This window comes from Sphaerodactylus townsendi, linkage group LG01 (genome assembly GCF_021028975.2).
Source record: "Sphaerodactylus townsendi isolate TG3544 linkage group LG01, MPM_Stown_v2.3, whole genome shotgun sequence".
NCBI lineage: Eukaryota > Metazoa > Chordata > Lepidosauria > Squamata > Sphaerodactylidae > Sphaerodactylus > Sphaerodactylus townsendi.
In genome coordinates, this window is record NC_059425.1 from 191591593 (window position 1) to 191613565 (window position 21973).

The 21973-nt window shown below is 46.1% G+C and overlaps 1 protein-coding gene and 1 long non-coding RNA gene across 14 annotated transcripts in view; one reads left to right on the plus strand and one right to left on the minus strand.

Annotated features, from left to right (window-relative positions):
* Window positions 1-1437: 1437 nt before the first annotated feature.
* On the plus strand, window positions 1438-3796 carry LOC125435909. Its single transcript, XR_007244941.1, has 2 exons — window positions 1438-1594; window positions 2452-3796. It is a non-coding gene; the product is annotated as an uncharacterized LOC125435909 (long non-coding RNA).
* Window positions 2606-21973, minus strand: part of ADARB1 (adenosine deaminase RNA specific B1) — a 73473-nt gene continuing 54105 nt past the window's right edge. For all 13 annotated transcript variants that reach the window (XM_048502338.1, XM_048502346.1, XM_048502313.1 and 10 more), the window contains 4 exons: window positions 21489-21657; window positions 15513-15694; window positions 6681-6859; window positions 2606-5864 (listed from right to left, as the gene is read on the minus strand). In XM_048502338.1, the coding sequence (XP_048358295.1) occupies window positions 5688-5864; window positions 6681-6859; window positions 15513-15694; window positions 21489-21657 (707 nt within the window). In that variant the 3' untranslated portion in view covers window positions 2606-5687. The remainder of the gene's footprint in view (window positions 5865-6680; window positions 6860-15512; window positions 15695-21488; window positions 21658-21973) is intronic.

The following is a 21973-nucleotide window of genomic DNA, read 5'->3' on the forward strand; positions in this document are numbered from 1 at the left end:
GTGTCATTGCCGGGTCCTTGCAAGAGATCTTTTGCGCAGCTTGCCTGGCCTGAAGGACTCTGAAGGATTGGTGCCAAGACAGACTCTTGTCCAGACTCCTCTCCTCAACATTCCTCTAGACCAACAGCTTCTCATTTGCCTGTCCCGGTGGGCTCTCTGCTTGGCTTTCGGCTACATCTGCCTGCCATGTACCATCTCAATTCCTCCCCATCCAGTTCCTCTGCATACTGACAAAATAGTAGTGGTGACTGTCCTATCTGCTATTCACTCTATTTAAGGCAAACCACTGGTGAGTTCCCAGATAGCTCATGCCCAACAACACGCTGCTCGGTGTTCTTCCCTGATAACCGGTAGCGAAAGCTCAGCAAAAACAAAAATTGGAATGGGGTGCTGTGTGGTTTCCGGGCTGCATGGCCAAGTTCTAGCAGCATTCTTTCCTGACGTCTTCAGGGTGGGGGAAAGAACCATTGCCTGTTGACAAGGAAAGGGTGCAATTAGCAAGCTAGATTGACCTTGCTATCTTCATTGTTACTCACATGCTAATGGGTGGATCCCACTCAACACATGCAAATCTAGCTTGCTAATTTCACCCTTTACTTGTTAACAGACAATGGTTCTTTCCCCCACCCTGGATACTCCAACAGGTATATATACTCCACTTGCCTCCCTACTGTCAGATCCTCTGAAGATGCCAGCCACAGATGCAGGTGAAACGTCAGGTGAGAATGCTGCTACAACACGGCCATACAGCCCGGAAACCACACAGCACCCCAGTGATTCCGGCCGTGAAAGCCTTTGACAATACAAAAATTGGAATGTTACGCAAGAAATTGCTTTTTCTCATTTGTTTCTTGATGCAAAAACTGGGAAATTTTGAGGGACACTAGAAAAAACTTGTATGATTTTTTCTTAAAATCAGTGGAATGTTTTCAAAAACAAGGTGATTTCCATGTGTTATCAGTTTGTTATCCCCCCCCCCCGGCGTACATTTGGAGACTGCTGGCCAACTGCTGCACCCACCTTCTATCAACACTTGGTGCTGCCAGGAAGGGGATCAGCAGACACTCTGTGTGTGTGTGTCTGTCTGTGGGCAGAGACGGGGGGACTCCAGGCCTCAAGAACGGCCTTTTTTTTTTTTTTAAGAGTTGGGAATCCAGGGAACCTTCCACACACACTGCTATAGTGTTGGAGCAACTGAACTATATTGCCAGTTGAAAAAAAACTTTGGAAAAGCCCCATTGGCCGCAGGGAGGAGGGTGGGTGGGGGGTGGGGTGGAGGAAATCTCACCATGTACCAGCCTGTTTTTTTATGAAACCCACCAAAACTTTACTGAACTGCACAGTATGGAAGTCTGAGTAACTTTGAGAAATGCTGAAAAGAAATAAACCTGCAATGTTTTGGGGGGAGTGAGTGAACCGTGCTAAGCTAACTTTGCAGTTTCTTTCACTTCAATATTGGGTGTATTTGCAGTTTTGCATGTTTTTCCATTAGGTATTGGCTTCACCCTTGATACAGACTTCTGAGTTTGTGTACGCTCATCAAGTACAACATGGAAGACTGTGAGCTGGAATGCGTTCCACAGCCTTACAAAAGGTATGCGTGGCTGGGTGTATCTCCTAAGCCAGAGCTATAGGAACGCTGCAGCGATTGAAGCAGTTTAGTTAGTATCTGCCTACAAATGTGGCAAGTGTTTTAACACCTATTTAGAGACATTGATCCAGAGGCAGAGTTGGCTGTGATTTGTGGAATAGTCATCTCAGCTTGTCCCACTGGGGAGTCTCAGAGGATGGAGCCCCCCCTGCTCTCAGATCACTTACAAAAGCACCCCCGCCCCCTTTCCTCAGAGAGTTGGGATGCACAGCTGACATTCAATTCTTCTCCCAGCACATAGAAAGCCCAAGCCAAGGCACAGTGTATAACAGTTTCAGGGACTGGTATCCCTCTTTCTGAAAAGACATGCACACGCAGCAACCAACCACGCTTGTAAAAAGGTGCCATGGAGGAGGAGGAGGAGGAGGAGGAGGAAATAGCTCAGTGATGGGTGAAAGGTGGACTCCCTTTAAAAGATCTCTAACCTGAACAGTTGGCGGGCCAGTCTGTGCAGAGTGTCCAGTCCAGACAAGCTGCTTCGCACACCCAGGGCAGCGTTCTCAGCGTTCCTTTGCCCAGCTAACTGCCTGCCCCTGCCAGCCAGGAGGAAACCCAAGAACACACTCTGGAGCAGAAGGGCGGGGGGGAGCTTTATTGATAAGTTATGATGTGGGCTATCACATTAAGAGGTTTTTATGCAGAAGGTTCAAGACTTCTTAAAGTTTATTGCTTTAAATATGGCCAGAGCACTTAATTATAGGTGCAGTATATTTTATGTCTCCCATCAGCTTTTATGGAGTGAGATGCATTATATTACAAAGCGAAGTGAAGTGGCTCAGTGCTTGTCCCTTACTTATTAGGACAGCAGACACAGCATCCGCCCAAGGAGGATGCTACTGAATGCCTTTCAAAACAGCACCACACTTGGGTACTACAATTGCTTCAAATGCCTCAAAATTGAAAATATCTTTCCCTCCCTATGCATTTTGAATAAACACAACACTCCGACACCAATGATGTTTGAGTCCATTTTATTTGTGGACTAACTTAAGTATTTTAATTCCCATCACAATACACCTCCCCCCTCCGATTCTTAAAAGAAACCAGATTATCCTCGGCAGATTCAACTGCAGAGGGACAAACTTTCCTCCTATTGCAAAATAAAAATAGCTGCATTGCAGTTATGTGGCAACATCAATCATGTATTTCCAGTACTCTAGTTTTTGCCCTGTGAGGAAATGGGCTGGCTGAGCTGCGAAGAGATGGAAGAGCAGCCGTGCCCTTCCCACCTGCATGTGAAAGCATCCATTCTTTACAGTTTGGTACAGAAATCGGTTGCTGTGCTGGTCACATATAATAGAAAAATGCAAACTGGGCATAGTGCCAGGATCCTGACCAATCTGTGCTGGTGTTGTGTAATTATCCGATCAAGAAACTTTCAACCACAACTCTGCCTATTCCCAGTACTTTCTCTCTTAACTAGTCAAAGGAGGGTACCGTGCACACTACAAGAATTCGCACACATCATCATGCCTTCACAGGAATGACTACTGTATAATCCAGCTCTGGCTGCCACGGCCCCGGTGTAAGAAAAACCTACAGCGCGCTTTTGGAAAAGCAGAAACATCAGAAAAGCAGGTTCCCGTTCAAGCTACAAAGTGGATGCAAGCATACGAAGGCTTCGCAACACGTCGTCGATTAAACCAACACTCCAAGATTCACGATTTGGGCTGCCAATCAATGAGAAGAAACAAATTCTTTCTCACTGTTCAATTTTGGTGTGGGGGGCGTAGCTCTTCCAGCCCACTTAGCAGAGATGACTCTCCTTTTGCTGCTTCAGCAGACGGGTTATTTTGCAGCCCATACAAACCTTCGCTGCTGCAGCCTCAGGCGACCTCTGGGGTCTGTGCTGTCGTCGTCGGAGAGCCTTGTTACTAGGACCAGCCCAGCTACCAGAATGTCCACTTTCAAGAGCTGACCACCCTGCTGACTTTATGGTTGTTCACAATATGGCCCCAATCCAATGGACTGGACTCTGCTTGAGTGGAACTACATATATGACCTATCTTAAGCATATGGATATGGATATATTTATCTCCTAATAAATCCAAACCACAGGACTGCAAGAAGTTGCCCGTTTAATGTTTTAAAATATCATATATATTATTTGCTTTTATATAATAAAATTATAATTTCTTCTATTAATTCTGATTTATTCTATTAACATACTGCTATCATGCCTTTTAGTCATGTTTTAAAAACATACACACACTCCCCCCTTTAATAAAGATGGATGCCATTGAACATCGCGGGGCGCCCCGTGGCATGCGCACAACTGCCTCAGATCCTTTTCTTCAGCTACCGCTACCCCACTATGCAGGCAGGAGTGGCCAGACAATACCTTGAGGTGAGGAATTAGTTACCATCAAGTCTACCACATATAGTCTCACGTACACCTTTAAATATACTTTTAGCTGAAGTGATACCTTTGACATCACATCACGCAGAGGCTGAGATATAAGTGACATATCACTAGAACAACTTTGATTTCTGGCACTGGTTGAGCAATCCATGTAGCATCAGTTGGTTGTAAGCAGATGAGTGGAACTACAGAACCGGCACATTCACTGAAATGTCCTACCATGATGGCTATGAATGTCTTTTTAAAAAGAACAGATTTATAGAAACAACTTCTCCGCAATATTTCTTATTTACATCTAATACCACAAAGAGGATGTTTTTATCTGTTTCTGTGCCTCTGTGCTTGAGGCCCCCCGGTCTTCTTACCGGACAGAGGAGCGTTAAATTGAGGGGGAGGCTTTGGAAGAACTGTTGGCTTCAGTGTAGCTCACTACAGTGCTGCATGTTAGGATGGGCCTCCACACGGCCAGCTAGACCAGCAGCACAAGCAGTGGGAGCCATCGGCCGGCCGGGGCTTCCTCAAAGGGCGCGTCCCTTGTGCTCAGCGTGAGCACAAACTTCTCAGCCAGAGCGGCAGTTCTTCAGTGATCTGGACTCATGAAAACATATGTACAGATCAGAGATCTGATATTTATCTAAAATATATTGGCAGGAAGAGAAACCAAGATAGATCAAACAAAAGTAAATTTCAAACTAGTCTGGGTAGAATTTTATATTCATGTGTGTAAAAATCACGGGAGACTGCTTTGGCTGAAAACTAGTTAGAACAGCACACAAAAACAGTGTAAAACTCATTCCTCTCAGAATAACCTCGCGCTTCCTAAACAACTGGAATTCATGCACCATTCGGTGAGTTCTTGGCAAGGCAGCGTATTTCCTCACAAATGAACAAGTGTTCTGAAGTTGCCACATCACTGGTCATATCACTGTGGTGCTCCACTGTGTTCTTGTGAAACACAAACCATCTACTTCCACTGGGTTTGTTTTACATTGAAATCTAAAACATGTTAGCTTACAATTTTTTTTCCTTTCCAGTTTACAATGGTAAAAAAAAGGTAACTTCACAATGTGTGTAAATGGGAAGCCAAGACAAATATTTTAAAAAACAGAATAAAAAGTGACATGTTAAAAATTGTATCACAGACTAATAAATACATACATTGAAGACACAAAAGTGTTCAGTGGCTGGTTTTTAAAGAACAAGGAAGCAGGGGGAAAACTAGCTATCCAAACTCCAGCCTGGTTTTTATTAATTTCAACAATTCAAAAATAATCTAGAAGAAATTATCTGGCTCTGAAAGGATGCAGAATTCAACCATGAACTCAAAGGTGTATTGTAGAACTCCATGTAATTTACATTATTCCACACACTTGGCTGTAATGCATTTAAAATAATTTCTAAACTGTTCAGGGGAGTCATTTTAAGAGAGCTGCGCTGAATTATTTTCCTGAAGTCAGAGCCTCTTGAGAAAAAAACATTTATAAAAATTCCAAACTAGTAATTAGATTACCAGTTTTCTGCTACTTTTAGCATACTTTCAACAACAAAAAGGGTCACAAATCAATTCTTTAAAAATAAAAAATGTAAAAGCTGCCATGATAGCTGAATCAATGCAATGATGCGGCCGTGTCCACTGTTGTAGCCCCCGCTGCAAGCAAAGGACGAATCCACGAGTCAGACTGCAAGGGAGAACTGGTCCTGCTCTGTGGGTTTCTCCACCCAGGCTCCGAGTCCGGCCTTTGAAAATGCTTTAAACAAACACTCTTTGGCGCGCTGATATTCCAAAGCTACCTGCTTAGTTTCGTAGTACAGGTTTGGTTTGCTGACTTTTGAGCGAAGGCTGAAAGAAAGCTGGAGGCCAAAAGCAGGGGATAAAAAGGGAAGAGAGTCCTATCACACAAAGCAAATACCCCACCCCCGGCAGCATTTGATTACTTCACTCCCCACCTGCAAGAAAATCTTTTGCTAATACAAAATGATCTCTAAATTGCCCTCCCATCAAAATCTAAAACAAGGAACCAAATTCCCCTTCTTCCTGCACCATTTCTGATTAGCTTGGGATTTTTTCCCAGTAAATACTATAAAAATCAGTCGATCAAACAAAGCCTTACCAACCTTAAAGAAATCCGTGGCTTTATAACCCCCCACCCCTTCCATGGGCCCTTGGGGATGCAAGCACAGCCCTTGAGCAAGAGGCACAGCCCCCTCACAGGGATCCATGGCTGGTGTTTCTCTAAACGTGCAAAAGTAATGAAAGAAGCCGGCATGATACATCAATGTAAGAAATATTGGTATCATGTTCAAAGGGTTTTAAGAAACCAAAAAAGGGAACCTTTGCCCTTGGCTTTTTACGGGGACGACGACCTGGAAGTGGGGGCAGGCAAGCCCCCAAGCTGTGAGGCAGCAGTGGGGCACCACCTCACATTTAAACAAGGAAACACACCCCGCCCCCTGAAGGTACTACGGGGCTAAGAGCGCGGTGGAATGCGCTCCATGCAAAATGGGCCCAAGGCTCCTAACTTAAGGTGCTTGTTTTTTTACTAGCCCAGAAGATAAGTCACATTGTGAGAACTGCAGAGTCAATGAAGGACAAAATCCAAGGCCAACGGTTCATCCCACCCAACCAGAGCTAGTTGTTCTCAACCCTTCCCTTCCCCAGACACACACCTTTGCGTGAATGCGCATCCAGCGGCTGTACAATGCGTGCTTGCAAAGACGGGATGCGCGGCCCAGCTCATCTTTGCCTGTGGTAGCATTGATCACCTCAAGCCCAGCATCTCCTGTGGTCCAGTTTATACTGAAATTAGGTGCTTTTCCTGGCTGACGGGCTTCAGCATTGCTGATACCTGAAAGAAGGCCGGGGGGGGGGGGGGGGGGGGTTTCAACAAGAAGATAAATTTATATTCAGGCTTTATAGCTTCTCTTTACGCAAGAAAGATATCATTCAGGTTACAGTAAGAAATATGAAAGCTCAGAAACCACCCCCCCACCCCCAGAAAAATGGGATGACATTCCTCCGAACCCTCACAAATCAATTCTTGAAAAATAAAAAATGTAAAAGCTGCCATGATAGCTGAATCAGTGCAATGATGCGGCCGTGTCCACTGTTGTAGCCCCCGCTGCAAGCAAAGGACGAATCCATGAGTCAGACTGCACGGGAGAACTGGTCCTGCTCCCAAGCCTCCCAAGGATTCCCCCCACTACCACCACCAATTTTTCCAATGGGAAAGTGGGAACATTTGAGGGAACAGTAAAAAAATTCATATGAAATGTTTTCTCTTTTTGAATGAGTAAAATGTTTCTTAAGCAATGCTTTTCCACACTCAAAGTATAGCAAGAAAAAGTTCTAGATCTTCTTAGTTCTTCCAATGAAAAAATAGGGAAATTTCACAGAGTACTGGAAAAAGATTAGCAGAGTACGGGGCTGTAACGTATTTTCTCTTTTGAATAAGAAAAACCTGTCTCGCAAAAAGCATTTAATTCATTCCAACTTTAGAGCATGAAAAAGTCTGAGGACCTGGGAGCATTTGAAAAACCCCTCTTACACTGTAGACAATACAAAGCAATTTTTAAAAATAATTCTGACAATAGTTAATAAGTATAATATGCTTAACGAAATACATTAGTAAGGAATTCAGTATTTTTGATGTTATAAAGTTTCGGTTAATATCCATATATTCCATAGTCCTATAATTACTTTATAAGTTCATGTCTAAATAGAACTTTTCTTTTTTTACTCGCACATTTGTTCTCTGCCTCTTCAGTTTTTATTTTTCCTGCCTCTCAGACATCATCACTTAAAAGGTGCAGGCAGGCTCCGGTCGCAAAGGCCACACAGCAGGCGGCAACTCTTTCTCAAAAGATATTTATACTTTAATATTCAATAAATATACCAAATAATTAAATTTATGTTGTCAAAACAGTCATAGAAGTTTAGGCTTGACAGGAAACGAAGTGCTGCAAACATTTCAATTTCCCTCAAAATGTCCATTTTTTTTCCAGGGCGTCAAAATTTATGGAACCTTCACTAGTCCAGTCATATTTACAGTTCTATACAACAACAATTAAAAAACTGGATTACTGCTCTTGGGTATTCGTGTTCAAAGATAGAGACGCTGCCACAGACACTGGGCTTCCACTGACGGAGGACGCGGCTGAAATCTTCCAACGCTACTTACGAAACGTGTGAGGCAAAAACACACGGGAACGAGGAGGTCAGAGCTCAGGCAGCAACTCTGAGCCAGCTGCAATTTGGGGAGACTTTTCCTATGCAGAGCGCTGCAGAGATGTCATCTGTTCGTGAAATCCCACACAGCTCAGCCATTCTGAGATCGCCAAGAAATAATCCAGATGTTCCCCTATTCTGGGGGGGGGGTTGTTGGGGGGGCCGGGGGGTGGAGGTCTGTTGTGGGCTTAGTCTTTATAGTCATGATGTTGTTAGTTTTATGTGCTACTGTCTTTAGTTAGCTCTGCACTTTCTCAGTGATGGTTTTATGGGACTGTCAGCCATCCTGGGTGCCTTCTTAAAGGGCCAGAGCGGGGAGATGTGCTTTAAATACAGTGTCACCAGAATACTTATAAATGGAGCACAGAGTCTTCTGTGCTCTTCTAGCAATGGGGAAGATGTCCAAAAGCAGTCCTTTAGCACCCAAGGAGGCTGCTCTTGAAGATTCCACACCAGGGTTTGCCCCAAAATGAACACAACTATTCCAATCCAGAAAGAGGCACGGAGGCTTTCCCATTCAGCAAGAGCCAGCAGTCTTTTGCAACCCTGGAAGCCAATTTTAAGCACTCACCCTCAATCCTGGGAGTAGCTTTTCCTGTCTGTTTCTGATCCCACATTTTCAAAACAGAACAGAAAGACTCCACTGTCTGAAGACAGATATCTGCACTCATTTGTGCGCGCGCGTGTGTGCGTCAGAGAGAGACAGAGAGAAAGCAAACATGCATCCACGCATGCTGGACTGGGAACAATGTTTGGAAAAGATGCTCAAGGGGGACCACTTTGAAGTGCTGCCAAGAGAGATGCTGAAGAAAAACCGGCTCGAGCAGGCGCTGGCCCACAGCGCTGGGTAACAGGTAGCAAGCCATGGCTTGCCTTCAGCCCACCCACAGATAAAGTGGGACTCCTGGTCTTCAGCCACATCCAACAGCCAATAAGATTTGTGACGGAAGGCAGAAGGGCAGTGGGCGCCAAAGAAAAATGGTTTTTTCCTTCAGTCACATGAAATTCAACCAGCTACTTTTTGATTAAACTTCCCCATCAATTCTGACGAGCCGTCCACTTCTGCCAGATGCCTCTCAAAGGTTTGCCCTGTCTGGGTCACATTCCATGAAGGGAGTGCACTGAACTGACTAAGCTCGTGTAAGTTCTGCTATGTGATGCTCAAGAGAAAGGACACCGGCGGACTTCAGTTCCAAGGCGCACCAAGTCTGCTGCAGGCACTAATCCCAAATACTGCTAAACCCACACCAAGAACAACAGAATGCAAAGGCAATTCAGGAAACACGGAGAAAACATCAACAGGCTGCATAACTGGATCACAGCTGCTTTCTGAATTGACCATTGTTAGGATCCCGAGCCATCAGTTTTCACTGCTCTCAGAAATCTCCTGACTTAGTTAGACTGATGGTGAAGTTTCTTTCCATTCAGTACAGGCCAACAGTCAGCAACCTTTCGGGCCAAAGTGCTAACAAGGAGGGCCACCACGCACTCAACCAGCAGGGACCCCAGGGCGCCAACTGGCACAAGCCTGTGCTGCAAGAGCTCAACTCCAGTGCTGGGGGGAAGGGGGGGCACTGTGCCAGGCACGCCTCAGGGGCATGTTGCTTGTCAGCACAGGTGCCAGACCTCCCCTATACCTGGCAGAAGCAGTCTGGTAAGAAAGGAGCCATTCCTCTATCAGCTTTGAAAGGAAAGGCCAATGGAATTTCATATTGGGGATCACTTTAAACAGCTCTCAGAAACGGAGCTGCAATCAACCACCGCCAGGAACGTGGACACGTGAGCAGGAAAGGTTTCTTTAAAAGCCAACAAATAGCAACGGGGTCCCAAGAGATCCCTGCCTAAAGGGAAGGGTTGCCAGCCATGCAAACATAAACTGTCGCATAAACTGCCCCTCCTCAGCAGGGCTGCAGAATGTCTGACCTACAGAACAGAATCGTCCTTCATCCAACGTCCAACAGCTTCCCTTGTTCCATTTTGTGAGAAATCCAGCATGAAAGAGGCGAACTACGCAGGGACCGGGGACCCAAAATGAGTTGTTCCAGGCAACAGGAACCTCCAACCTAACAGACAGAAGAGGCCACAGAAAGTATCTTGCTCAGAAGCTCTGGAAGGGTGTGTGAAAAGCCTCACCTTAAGAGGCCATGATCTCGAACGTTGGTGCTCCCAAGAGAGAAGGACGTGTGCATGCACGTAGGTAAGGGGGGGGGTGTTCTCGGGTTTGAAACCCCCCCCCCATTCATGTCCAAAGCTCTGCCCACCCGTTTGTGGGTTTTTAAAACATTTCAGCGCCTTTTTCGGTTTTTGGCCTGCAGGGGGCGCATTGTTTGGGCTAAGAGCATCACACTTTCAGGGATTGTTTGGGGGACTCTCCTGATGATACTACCCGGGTTTGGCGAGGTTTGGTTCAGGGGGTCCAAGGTTATGGACTCCCAAAGGGGGTGCCCCCATCCTCCATTGTTTCCAATGGGAGCTAATAGAAGATGGGGGCTACACATTTGAGGGTCCATAACTTTGGACCCCCTGAACCAAACCTCACCAAACCTGGGATGTATTATCAGGAGAGTCTCTTACTGATACCACCCAGGTTTGGTGAAGTTTGGTACAGGGGGTCCAAAGCTATGGACTCCCAAAGGGAGTACCCCATCCTCCATTGTTTTCAATGGGAGCTAATAGCTGTGCCAGAGCATGGGGGCTACAGACCTTTGCAGGGTCCCACATAACTTTGGACCCCCTGAACCAAACTTCACCAAACCTGGGTGGTATCATTAGGAGAGACTCCTAAAGATATCCTGAAAGTTTGGTTCTTCTAGCTTAACAATTGCACCCCTGACAGCAGGCACCCCCCAAATTTCCCCAGATTCTCGTTTTAAATCCACCCTCTTCGGCATGGATTTAAAGGGAGAATCTGAGGTCCTCAGTTTAGAAGAAGAAGAAGAGTTTGGATTTATATCCCCCTCTTCTCTCCTGTAGGAGACTCCAAGGGGCTTATAATCTCCTTGCCCTTGCTCCCTCACAACAAACACCCTGTGAGGTGGGTGGGGCTGAGAGAGCTCCAAAAAGCTGTGACTAGCCCAAGGTCACCCAGCTGGCATGTGTGGAAGTGCACAGGCTAATCTGAATTCCCCAGATAAGTCTTCACAGTTCAAGTGGCAGAGCAGGGAAACCCGGTTCCTCCAGATTAGAATGCACCTGCTCTTAACCACTATGCCACATTGGAAGTGATGCTGTTTCAGGGTAGGGGATAATCCACCCCAAAACAGCATCACTTTCAATGTTGTTTAACTAGGGACCCCAGATTCTCCCTTTAAGGTAGATTTAAAAGGAGAATTTGGGCTCTCTAGTTTAAATGCCATTGAAAGTGATGCTGTTTGGGGGTGGATTCCAGCATCACAGCAGCTGCCCGGGAGGGGGGGGGCAAAACTCAGATTTTGCACCAGGCTCCATTTTCCTTCTATGCCTCTGCCCAAAGGGGAGGGGCAGGGGCAGGGGAGGGCAGGACAGGGGAGTCTGCCATTCCCGACCTCGGAGAGCTGCTTTTATAAGCGCTAGGCCAGGGGCGGGGCTGGGGCGTGGCCATGCCCTAGGGGTGGGTGGGGGTGTGACCCCACCCCCGAACCCCCCCCATAAAAAATCTATACCTACGTCCCTGGACGTGTGCGACGACTTCTCACCAGGAACACCAGAGCCAGCAGGAGATGACAAACTGGGCCAGAGCAGGGGTGGCTCGGTAGCAGTCCAGAGCTTTAGGACTCAGCGGGGGAAATGGTGGGATGCCCAGTAAGGAGCTCTTTCTCATCAAGTGGAGGAGAAAGCTACTGGACCACCAGAGACCTTTGACCTATGGCCAGCTGTTCACCCAGAAACAGCACACGTCACCCAAACCTCCAAAACTGCAGGAATGAACTAAACAAAAGCACCAATCGCACCAGAAAACCTTACGCTGCAGGAAAACCAAAACATGAAAGGATTTTCACTACTACATGAGCCGGAGGAAGTCAATGGATGCAGCTGTGTTTCTCTTTCCTAACTCCCAGTGGTTGCCAGGGTCCTTTGGTCTATCTCTGTGCCTCTGTTTTCCCCATCAGCAAGATCAAGCTGACCTCTTGGAAGAAACAGGCCCTTTTGCCAGCTATTTAAATCCTTACAGATAATCTTTCCCCCGCTCCTGTGTGGCCACGGTGGAGGCAGCTCGGGCGTCTCTGCACAGACTGAACGATTTAAGTACGGGCTTGAGGAGCTCATCCGAGCCTCGTCAACTCAGCTGTTCTCATGCATGAAAATGCCGTTCCAAGCTCCTCCTCTCCATCTTCATGCATCTCAGGAAGCTGCTCGTGCATAACCAAGTCCTTCAAACTTAAGAAGTCCCCAGGCTGCCTTGTTTCAGGGCCACTGCATGTCAGACACACAGGAAAAAACCTCAACCAACTGCGACCAAACTGCAGCAGGCCTACGGAGTTTACTGGGTCAGCTGTAATTGGATAGAACAGCGTTTCCCCAAATAGCAACTTAACCAGCCCCATAACTAGAAAACAGGTTTTGTGACAACTGTGATGTTTGTTGTCCTGAGATCCTGTGTTTCTTTATGAAAAAGAAAAAAGTTAATGTGTAAGACATGCCTCCTGCCCCTGACAGACTAAGAGGCGCCAGCTTCATAAGCCAAGCTCTGCAAATCAAAGCAACGATGCATGCAGCCACCTCAGCACACAGCAGCCGTTGCAGAAGGAGATCTTTTCAAAAATGTGCTTCATAAACTTTTCAAAATACACTTCTGAAGAGGCCCCTCAGTGTCCTCTTTGTTTCAGTTCCTTCACTTGAATCCCACCCAGTTGAACTGATCCAATTTGTTCCATCAACTGCTTAGTTTTATCTCTTCTCACTCAGAAGTTCCAAAAACTTCTGGAACTTGTTTCAGCAAGATCTGTTTCAGAATTTGACTCAAGTAATCTTCGTGAGCCTCAGAAAGCAAACGCCACAACCCGGAGGCCACGGCCAACCCTCGAAAAAGCCCCAGCCACCAGCCACAAAACCGCTGGGGATGGCTTGCCACGGAACCTTCCTCTGCCGGACTGCCCAGCCCAGACACTCCTCTGGCAAGGAGGGGCCCCGTGAGCGGGGCGAGGGCCAGCCTGCCCTCAAGGCTTTGGACTCCGACCGGTCTGGTCCACTTTCTACTCAAAAAGCCGAGTGATTTTCGAGGGTTGGGTAAATATGTATTTTAAGGATAACGAAGTCATGCAGGCTATGTCGGCTGCCATGCTTACTCAAGCCAAAATCGCATACAAAAAGAGTCTGATGACAAGTAGAAAATACAACCCAAGGCAGCTGGGAAGTTCTCTCCATCCATTTTATTGACATAGAAATTGTGACTCAATGGCCACCCTGTTAAATGGCGAGGGCTGCTCAAACATCTGCAACAGTAAGAAAAGCCAGAGTGAGACCTAACATGCCATTATGTGGGGGGGGGGGGGGGGGAGTTCACCAAACCCTCTTATTTCATTTACAGCTGAGACTCCGCAGAGCAGGGCGACGGCAGAGCTTGAGCAGACTCCGAAGCGACTTCAGTCCCTGCAGCTATCAACTTATGTCATGTTGGGAAGCAATTCCCACACTGCAGTGAAAAGTCACTTGGCCACGGCATATAATATCATCATCAAAATTAACTTTGCCAATACAAACCACGGGAAGCCAGGCTCACTTATTCCTGAAGAACTTCCGGTAGAATAAAATAAGCCCCACCAAACCAAAGCAAAAACCAGGCTGAGAGGAAGCTGAGTCAGTGAATTTTCTCAGCCTTCAAAAGAAAAGAAAAAAGAGATACACCTTAATGCCACTGTACATAATGTGACTGTGCAGGAGCTCTGGAGAAGGAAGAGGTGAGAAATATCTTCCCTTCATGCAACAGTGACTTGCAAACATTCCAGGGCCACTCTTCCATCATGGGAATATGCAAATTAGGAGGGACAATTGTCCTCAGGACAGAAAAAACACTGGAACTAAAGCTCTCCGGAACTCCAGAAGTTCTGCAGGTGTAATCCAGGGCCTATTTTAACCCACACTTTTCACTATTCAATAGATTGTTGTCCTTTGTCTGTGAACATCTAATAAGCCCGTCAACCTCTCAATCAATGTGAACATCATTTCCCTCCAGAATTCAGGCCTTTACAAAAGAAACCTGATGCAAACTTTCCTCCTTCCGTTCCTCCATTCATAGTGAAACACGATGAAATTTCCAGAAAAGGCTCAGAAAACCCTGGCATCAGCATTGGACTGAGATACATGATGGTTTTGTTAACAGACGGCAGTTTAGAAATTCATTGTTGGATCTTTATTATTTGTTTGTTGGCACGCTGGAAGCATAGACTTTTATTACCTCTTTCATGAGCCTGAATTTGCTACTGTACCGTAAATATCCAGTTTGCTGATAAATCACAGAGACTTTACCCATTAAAAGATAAGAAAAAAATGCTAAATGCATTCACAGCAGAGAAGCAAGTAATTTCCCATGGAAAACTGTAAAGATTTTTTTTCCTGTAAGGAAAAACTGTAAAGATTTTTACAATGTAAAGATTTTTTTTCCTGTAAGGAAAAAAACATTATTTCCCCCCAAAAGTGGAATTCACATTTGCCAAATGTGGCAAATGGGGGGGGGGGGGGGATCAAAATGGCCGTGAACCTTTGTTCCATAAGTCAGCCATCATTCACTTATGAATCGTGGCACTGCAACCGTTCAGAGCTCAAACTGACTATGTTATTCTCTTTGATGTCTACATAAGGTGTGAACTGATTTAAAAAGATCATTTAAAGTGGTTTATTTATTTTTCAGATTTTTACTTTCCCTTTCCTCCCAGGAATTCCTGGGGACGGGGAATGTCCCGTATTCTCTCGTTTTATCCTTACAGTAGTCCAGTGGCCCCCGGTCACCCCGTGAACTTCATGGCTCATGAACCTGAGCCATAACCAGACATGAATGACAGCAAATGTGTTGAAAGGGCCACAGAGACATACCAGTGGGAAATGGCGCCCGGAGACATCCATTCTCTAGCACACACCCCGCCCCCGCTATGCCCCACCCCCGAGCCCCGTCCCCTCCCAGCTTCCGGCTCCAAGCATTTACTGTCAACAGCATTTACTGGGCTGACGTCTAGTCCATTTTAGCTCTACAGCAATAATTTGAAGGAGATCTTGCCTGAGCAAGCATTTGCACTGCGTGATTTGAAATATTTGAAAGTATCCCAGCACCAGAAGAGGTTTCTGTTTCATCAGATACTTACCACTGAGTAAAGGTCTGTTAAGAGTGTAGAGGGGTGGTAGGTCCTCTATTTCTGCTATTCGCTGGTATACTGCCCTGGAAAGGTGATCTCCATGATATAAGCTTCCCAAGATGATGCTCGAGAAGTAGATGGGCTCCACAACGAGGCTAAGCAACGCTCCTTGAATACCGAGCACGTTCCACCTACAGGGAATGAAGCAGCAGCACCATTCTGAGCATGGCACATGATTGACAACTACAAACAAGGCAGGCACAAGCGGCTGCAGGGAGAACAGGACTGCTTGTGACGGCCCGGCTGGTCTCTGCCCGTCTCCTTCCAATTTCTTCTCTCAGGATTTTTTTTAATGTGAACACAAAGCGGCCTTGAGATTGACCACTTGGGTAAAGTTGGCTCTTTAGAGCTACTACTAATAAAGGTCTCACTTTTCTCTCTTGATTCTTATTTTAACAATTCTTAACTCACATTTCTTTGAGAACAGCCCCAAACTATCTATGCTGTGACCCGGCCATAATAAAAGATATTCCTATACTGCCTACAATCCCATGGGATGTTTGTCAAATGAACACAAATAATGTGTCTGTTCAAAATAGGGTCATATTTAAGGATTAGTGAAGTTATATGGCAAAAGTGAAAAAAAATCTATGGCCAGGATCGCCTCTGGAAAGCTCACTGCAGAAGGGAATGGCTTCGACAACCAGGCACTGCTGCCCTCGGAGCTCCTCTGTTATTTATATAGGACAGATGAAGCTGAACGCGTCACACAGCCTTGGACAGTCCACTGTCCCTCTCGTTGGTCTCTGGCTAAGAACCAATGAGCTGAGGGTTTACAACACACCGATGGCTGACTGGCTGAAGGATCTAGCCAGACAGAATAACCTGGGATACAATCAACAGCTGCTCATTACTGATGGGACAGGTAGCAACAGCTGAAGGCACATCGAGGGGCCAAGGGGGCTGGGCTGTGGAACTGAGAGGAAGAAGGCGGCGTATCTTAGTGGCAGGCTACTGTATTTAGATTGTTATTAAGCTAGGCTCGTGTGCTAACATAGCTGTAGTTGATATTGAGGGTTAGTTAAGAACATAAGGACATAAGAACGAGCCTGCTGGATCAGACCAGAGTCCATCTAGTCCAGCACTCTGCTATTCGCAGTGGCCCACCAGGTGCCCTTGGGAGCTCACATGCAGGATTTGAAAGCAATGGCCTTCTGCTGCTGCTGCTTCCGAAAACCTGGTCTGCTAAGGCATGTGCAATCTGAGATCAAGGAGGATCAAGATGGTAGCCATAGATCAACTTCTCCTCCATAAATCTGTCCAAGCCCCTTCTTGGGTCTCTGTGTTGTTTTGTAGTACGTTACTGAAAAGAAAGTTGCCATCGAGGAGCTGTGTGGTTTCCGGGCTGTATGGCCGTGTTCTAGCAGCATTCTCTCCTGACGTTTCGCCTGCATCTGTGGCTGGCATCTTCAGAGGATCTGATAGTAGGAATGGAAAGCAAGTGGAGTATATATACTGTGAGGTCAAAAGGTGAGGCCATCTGAATAGAGTAGCCTGGCATGTGAGTCACAAAGAAGTCTGTAGAATGTGAGTAACAATGAAGATAGCAAGGTCAATAGGTGAATGCATCTGAATAGCAGTATTCTGGTCTTTGTCCCCTTTGATTGCTACTGTCTATAGTTGTCCTGTGTTTGTGTGGAGCTGATTAGTCACTGTCTTGATTCTAAGTTTTTCAACACTGGCAGCCAAATTTATTTATTTATTTGTTTGTTTGTTTGTTTGTTTGTTTGTTTATTGATTGATTTGATAAATCGCCCTACCCTCGAAGGACTCAGGGCGGTGTACAACAACAAATAACAAGACAATAAAACAAATCGAACAGCCCCAATTAAAACAATACAAAACCTTAAAACCATTAAAACTATAGCAGCAGTAACCTACAAAAAATGAATGATAATAAAAGGCGTCTGGGATCAAACCCCAGTGGACAAACCCTGGGTGGGAGGGGGTAGGCAGATGGTCAGATATATAGCCAGTGGTGGGCAACAAAAGAGGGGCGGGCTCAGCAGCCGCCCCCCCCCCCAAAAGCCCCGTGGAACAACACAGTTTTACAGGCCCTGCGGACCTCTCTGAGGTCCCGCAGGGCCCTAACTGCTGAAGGAAGAGCGTTCCACCAGGCAGGGGCCAGGGCAGTAAATGCCCTGGCCCGCGTGGAGGCCAGCCGCATCATGGAGGGGACCACCAACAGATTCGCCTCCACTGATCGGAGGACGCGACTCGGGACATATGGGGTGAGATGGTCCCGTAGGTATGAGGGCCCCTGGCCGTAGAGGGTCTTAAAGGTCAAAACCAACACCTTGAAGATGATCCGGAATTCCACTGGGAGCCAATGCAGGCGGCACAACACGGGGGTGATATGGTCTCTGACTGAGACCCCTGTGAGAAAGCGAGCCGCTGCATTTTGGACCAGCTTCAGTTTCCTAATCAGCCGCAAGGGAAGGCTGATTAGAGCGAATTACAATAATCCAGTAATTCGCGTAGAGCGAATTACAATAATCCAGCCTGGAGGTGACTGTTGCATGGATCACCGTGGCCAGTTCTGCTATTGCTGATTTTTCTGGCTGAAATAGTCTGCAGTGCCTTTCGTGTTCTTTGATTCGTGTCTGAGCGCTGCGTTTGGTGGTTCCTATGTAGACTTTTCCACAGCTACATGGTATGCAGTAGACTCCTGCAGTAGCTACAGCCACAGATGCAGGCGAAACGTCAGGAGAGAATGCTGCTAGAACACGGCCATAAAGCCCGGAAACAACACAGCACTCCAGTGATTCCGGCTGTGAAAGCCTTTGACAATACAAAGTCGCCATCCACTTTATTACTGTTGTTCATGCTGTTAGTGATGTTGTTATTATGAGTATTGTTACTTTATATAATTTATGATGTTATATTATGATTATTGACGCTTATTATGTGATGCTATATTGTTATAATGTTGATGTTTTGTTGCTATAATCCTATGTTGGAAATGTTATATTTATTGTAGTTTAGAATGCTGTGTTATGATGCTATGCTTATTCATTCTATGTTTATTGATGTTATGTTTTTGCTGGTTGTTACTGAATGTTATGGTTATTGCTACTGTCATTTTGCAGGTGTTGTTCACTGCCCTGAGCCCTTGGGGGGGGCAGTATACAAATCTAATAAGCCAAGCCAAGACCCCGCAGAGGGCTGGCTGAGGCTGCAGTGGGGTCCTTCAGGAGCAGGGCCCGGGGGTCCTATTCCCAAGGCCTTTGTCGATCTCACGCTCTGAATGTTGAAATAGTTTGTTTCTTTAATTCCCCTGCTTGAGAGAGACTGCTGCGAAATTAGTCCAGACGTCCACTAGAGGGACGCAGAGAGCTTCCAAGGTCAGCCATGGATGCTGCCAGTGCTGAGACAGCCGCAGCCGTGCTCCTTGTGCTGGGGGAGGGGACAGCGGCCGTTCTAAGCAGCCCGACCCAAGGGCCAGGAAAGGGAACGAAGGAGGGGCAAACGCTCCGGGGCTTCCTTCAGGAAGACAAGGGGAGACTTCCACTGCCTGAATCTTCAGCCTGGGAATTATCCGGCAGCTCCTATCCCGCCTGCAGTGATGACTGGGAGTGTGTCACTGGCTATGTCACGTGTACTCCACCACAACACATGTGACGCAGCTGGTCATGAGATGCTTGTTTGAAACTACTTGTTGCTTTAAATCCCAAGATCAGTCATGGCACATGCAATATATTTGTCTGATATGCTATTCCAATGAAGAACACGTTTGTTGAAAACATGGAATTTTTTGGACTGAATGGTTGTGAACTTGTACACAAAGGACTTGCGAGGCATGAAACGGGAATTGAGACGACTAGAGTGAATGTGGTGGGAATCTAATGACTGGGGGAGGGGGGGGGCGCGAGAACATATTATAGGATATTTATGAAAACCTATGAGATGGCAACCAAAGATGCAAGTTATGACATAGGAAAGATTTGCCATATTTCTATGTTTTTTTATTGCACTGCACTTTCAATTTCTTTGGTGCCTTCTATGTTCGAGAGCAATTTTCTACACAGCAGCCAGGAGTTCAGGGATTCTGTTTTTCCTTGCTGGAAACTGTTTAAAGCCACAATAATTGAAGCCCAGAGACAATGCACCCTCAGGTTAGGAAAAGTACCATGAAATCCAAAAGACTACCAGAATTTCAAATCAGTAGAAGCATGGCCAATAAAATTCAACGCAGGCAAGTGTAGGCCGATGCAAATTTTAAACAGATATTGATGGGATCAGAATTAGAATGATGAAAGGATCAAGAAAGCACAGAGTTCCAGGAGGCGGACGAAACTCCATGTTAAGAATTATTAGGAAAAGGGCTGAAAATAAAACAGCCAATGTACAGATATGTGATGGGGCTGCCTTCAGATTATTGTGTACGGATCCGGTTAGTCTATCATGCAAAAAAAAGATAATGAAGATCTGGAAAAGGGCCAAAGAGGGCAGTCAAAATGATGAAGGGGTGAAGGATCTTTCTTACAAGGAAAGGCTGAAGCACGAGGGGCTTTTATAAAATGATGCAGAGCACAGAAAAAGCAGGGATACAAAACACTTTATTTTGCTTCCGTCATACTAGAACTTGTGGGTCCCCAATGAAGTTGATGGGAGACAAAAGATATTCTTCATTCCATGAGTAATTAAATGATAGAATTCATCCCTGGTGGACCCTGTGATGACTGCAAGCAAAGATTATTTAAAAGGGGATTAGACAGATTATGGCTACTTGTCACGATAGCAAAAGGGAACTTTTGTGTCTAGAGGCCTATAAATGAACAGTGCTGGAAAACAACTTCAAGAGAGGCCTTGACCTCTGACCTCTGGCTATTGGCTCTTCATGGCAACTGGATGGACATTGTGTGACATGGAATACTGGATTCGATGCACCTCTGGCCAGCCCGATCCAGCCCGGGACATCTGATGCATGACACTCTAAATGCGCCTGCTGCTTTGGATGTTGCCCTGGACCAAGTCAGGCCGTTGGCTGAACAAGGACTGCCCACTTTGAACAGCAGCAACTCTTCAGGATCTCAGGAAGAGGAATTTTCACATCACCTAATCCTTTTAACTGGAAATACTGGGGACAAAATTTAAGGCCAGGGGTGCCCAACTCTAGCACTTCAGATCTTCAAGGACTACAATTCCCATCAGTCCCTGCTGGGCTCGCAGGGGCTGATGGGAATTGTAGTCCATGAACATCTGAAGGGCCAGAGCTGGGCACCCCTGGTTTAGGCGCTTTTGAATACATCACTTAGTCATGAAAAAGAAGACGAGTTGGATTTATATCCCCCCTTTCTCTCCTGTAGGAGACTCAAGGGGGCTTACAAACTCCTTTTCCTTCCCCCCTCACAACAATCACCCTGTGAGGTGGGTGGGGCTGAGAGAGCTCAGAAGAACTGTTGACGAGCCCAAGGTCACCCAGCTGGCATGTGTTGGAGTGCAGAAACACATCTGGTTCCCCAGATAAGCCTCCACAGCTCAAGCGGCAGAGCAGGAAATCAAACCCGGTTCCTCCAGACTAGAGTACACCTGCTCTTAACCACTGCGCCACTGCTGCTCCTCATCCACTTTACGAAAATCACTTTCCCTCCCAAGTACGAAAGCCTGAAAGCTATCAAGTCTTCAACATCATATCCGTTCTACAAACAAAATAAGTGATTGCATTACAAGATATCCATCATCCAGCAGAACACAGAACAAACAGCAATAAAACTACATGGATCGATCAATGTGCTAGGACTGTGGTGGCAAACCTATGGCACTCCAGATGTTCATGGACTACAATTCCCATCAGCCCCTGCCAGCATGGCCAATTGGGATTGTAGTCCATGAACATCTGGAGTGCCATAGGTTCGCCACCATTGATCTAGGATCAGACAGGACAAAACTGTCTAGAAACAAGCCTGCAGAGAAAAGTCTCACCTAGCTATCTTATCACTACACGACATGGTGAGCAACCTCTCTCCCTGCAATACGCCATCCCAGGTCTGGATTGTAGTTGTGGATCGGACTGGAATCGTTCCTTCCCCAGACTCAATTTTTGTGCGTAGCTGTCCTCTTGCTTTCCGGTTGGGATGTCTGTCCCCCTGATCTGAGCAACAAAAAGGCCACCAGTTACTGATCATGAAATGGAAAAAAAAAAAGCTAAAAGTTTTTGTGCTGGTCTGTGCTCTAGATAACAAAGTTCAGTACCTTTTTGAGATAAAGAATGTACCAAAGAGCATTTAATCTTGAGCAACGTGTATGGCAGACAGAGCAATTAGGACAAGCAGCCAGGTAAATTAAAATTTGGCAAGAATATGGTTTGCCCAGATGTACATCCGTAACTTGCTTACTAAGGACCACTCCCTTAGTAAGGACTTTACTTACTAAGTGGACTTTACTTACTGAAGACCATAGAATCATAG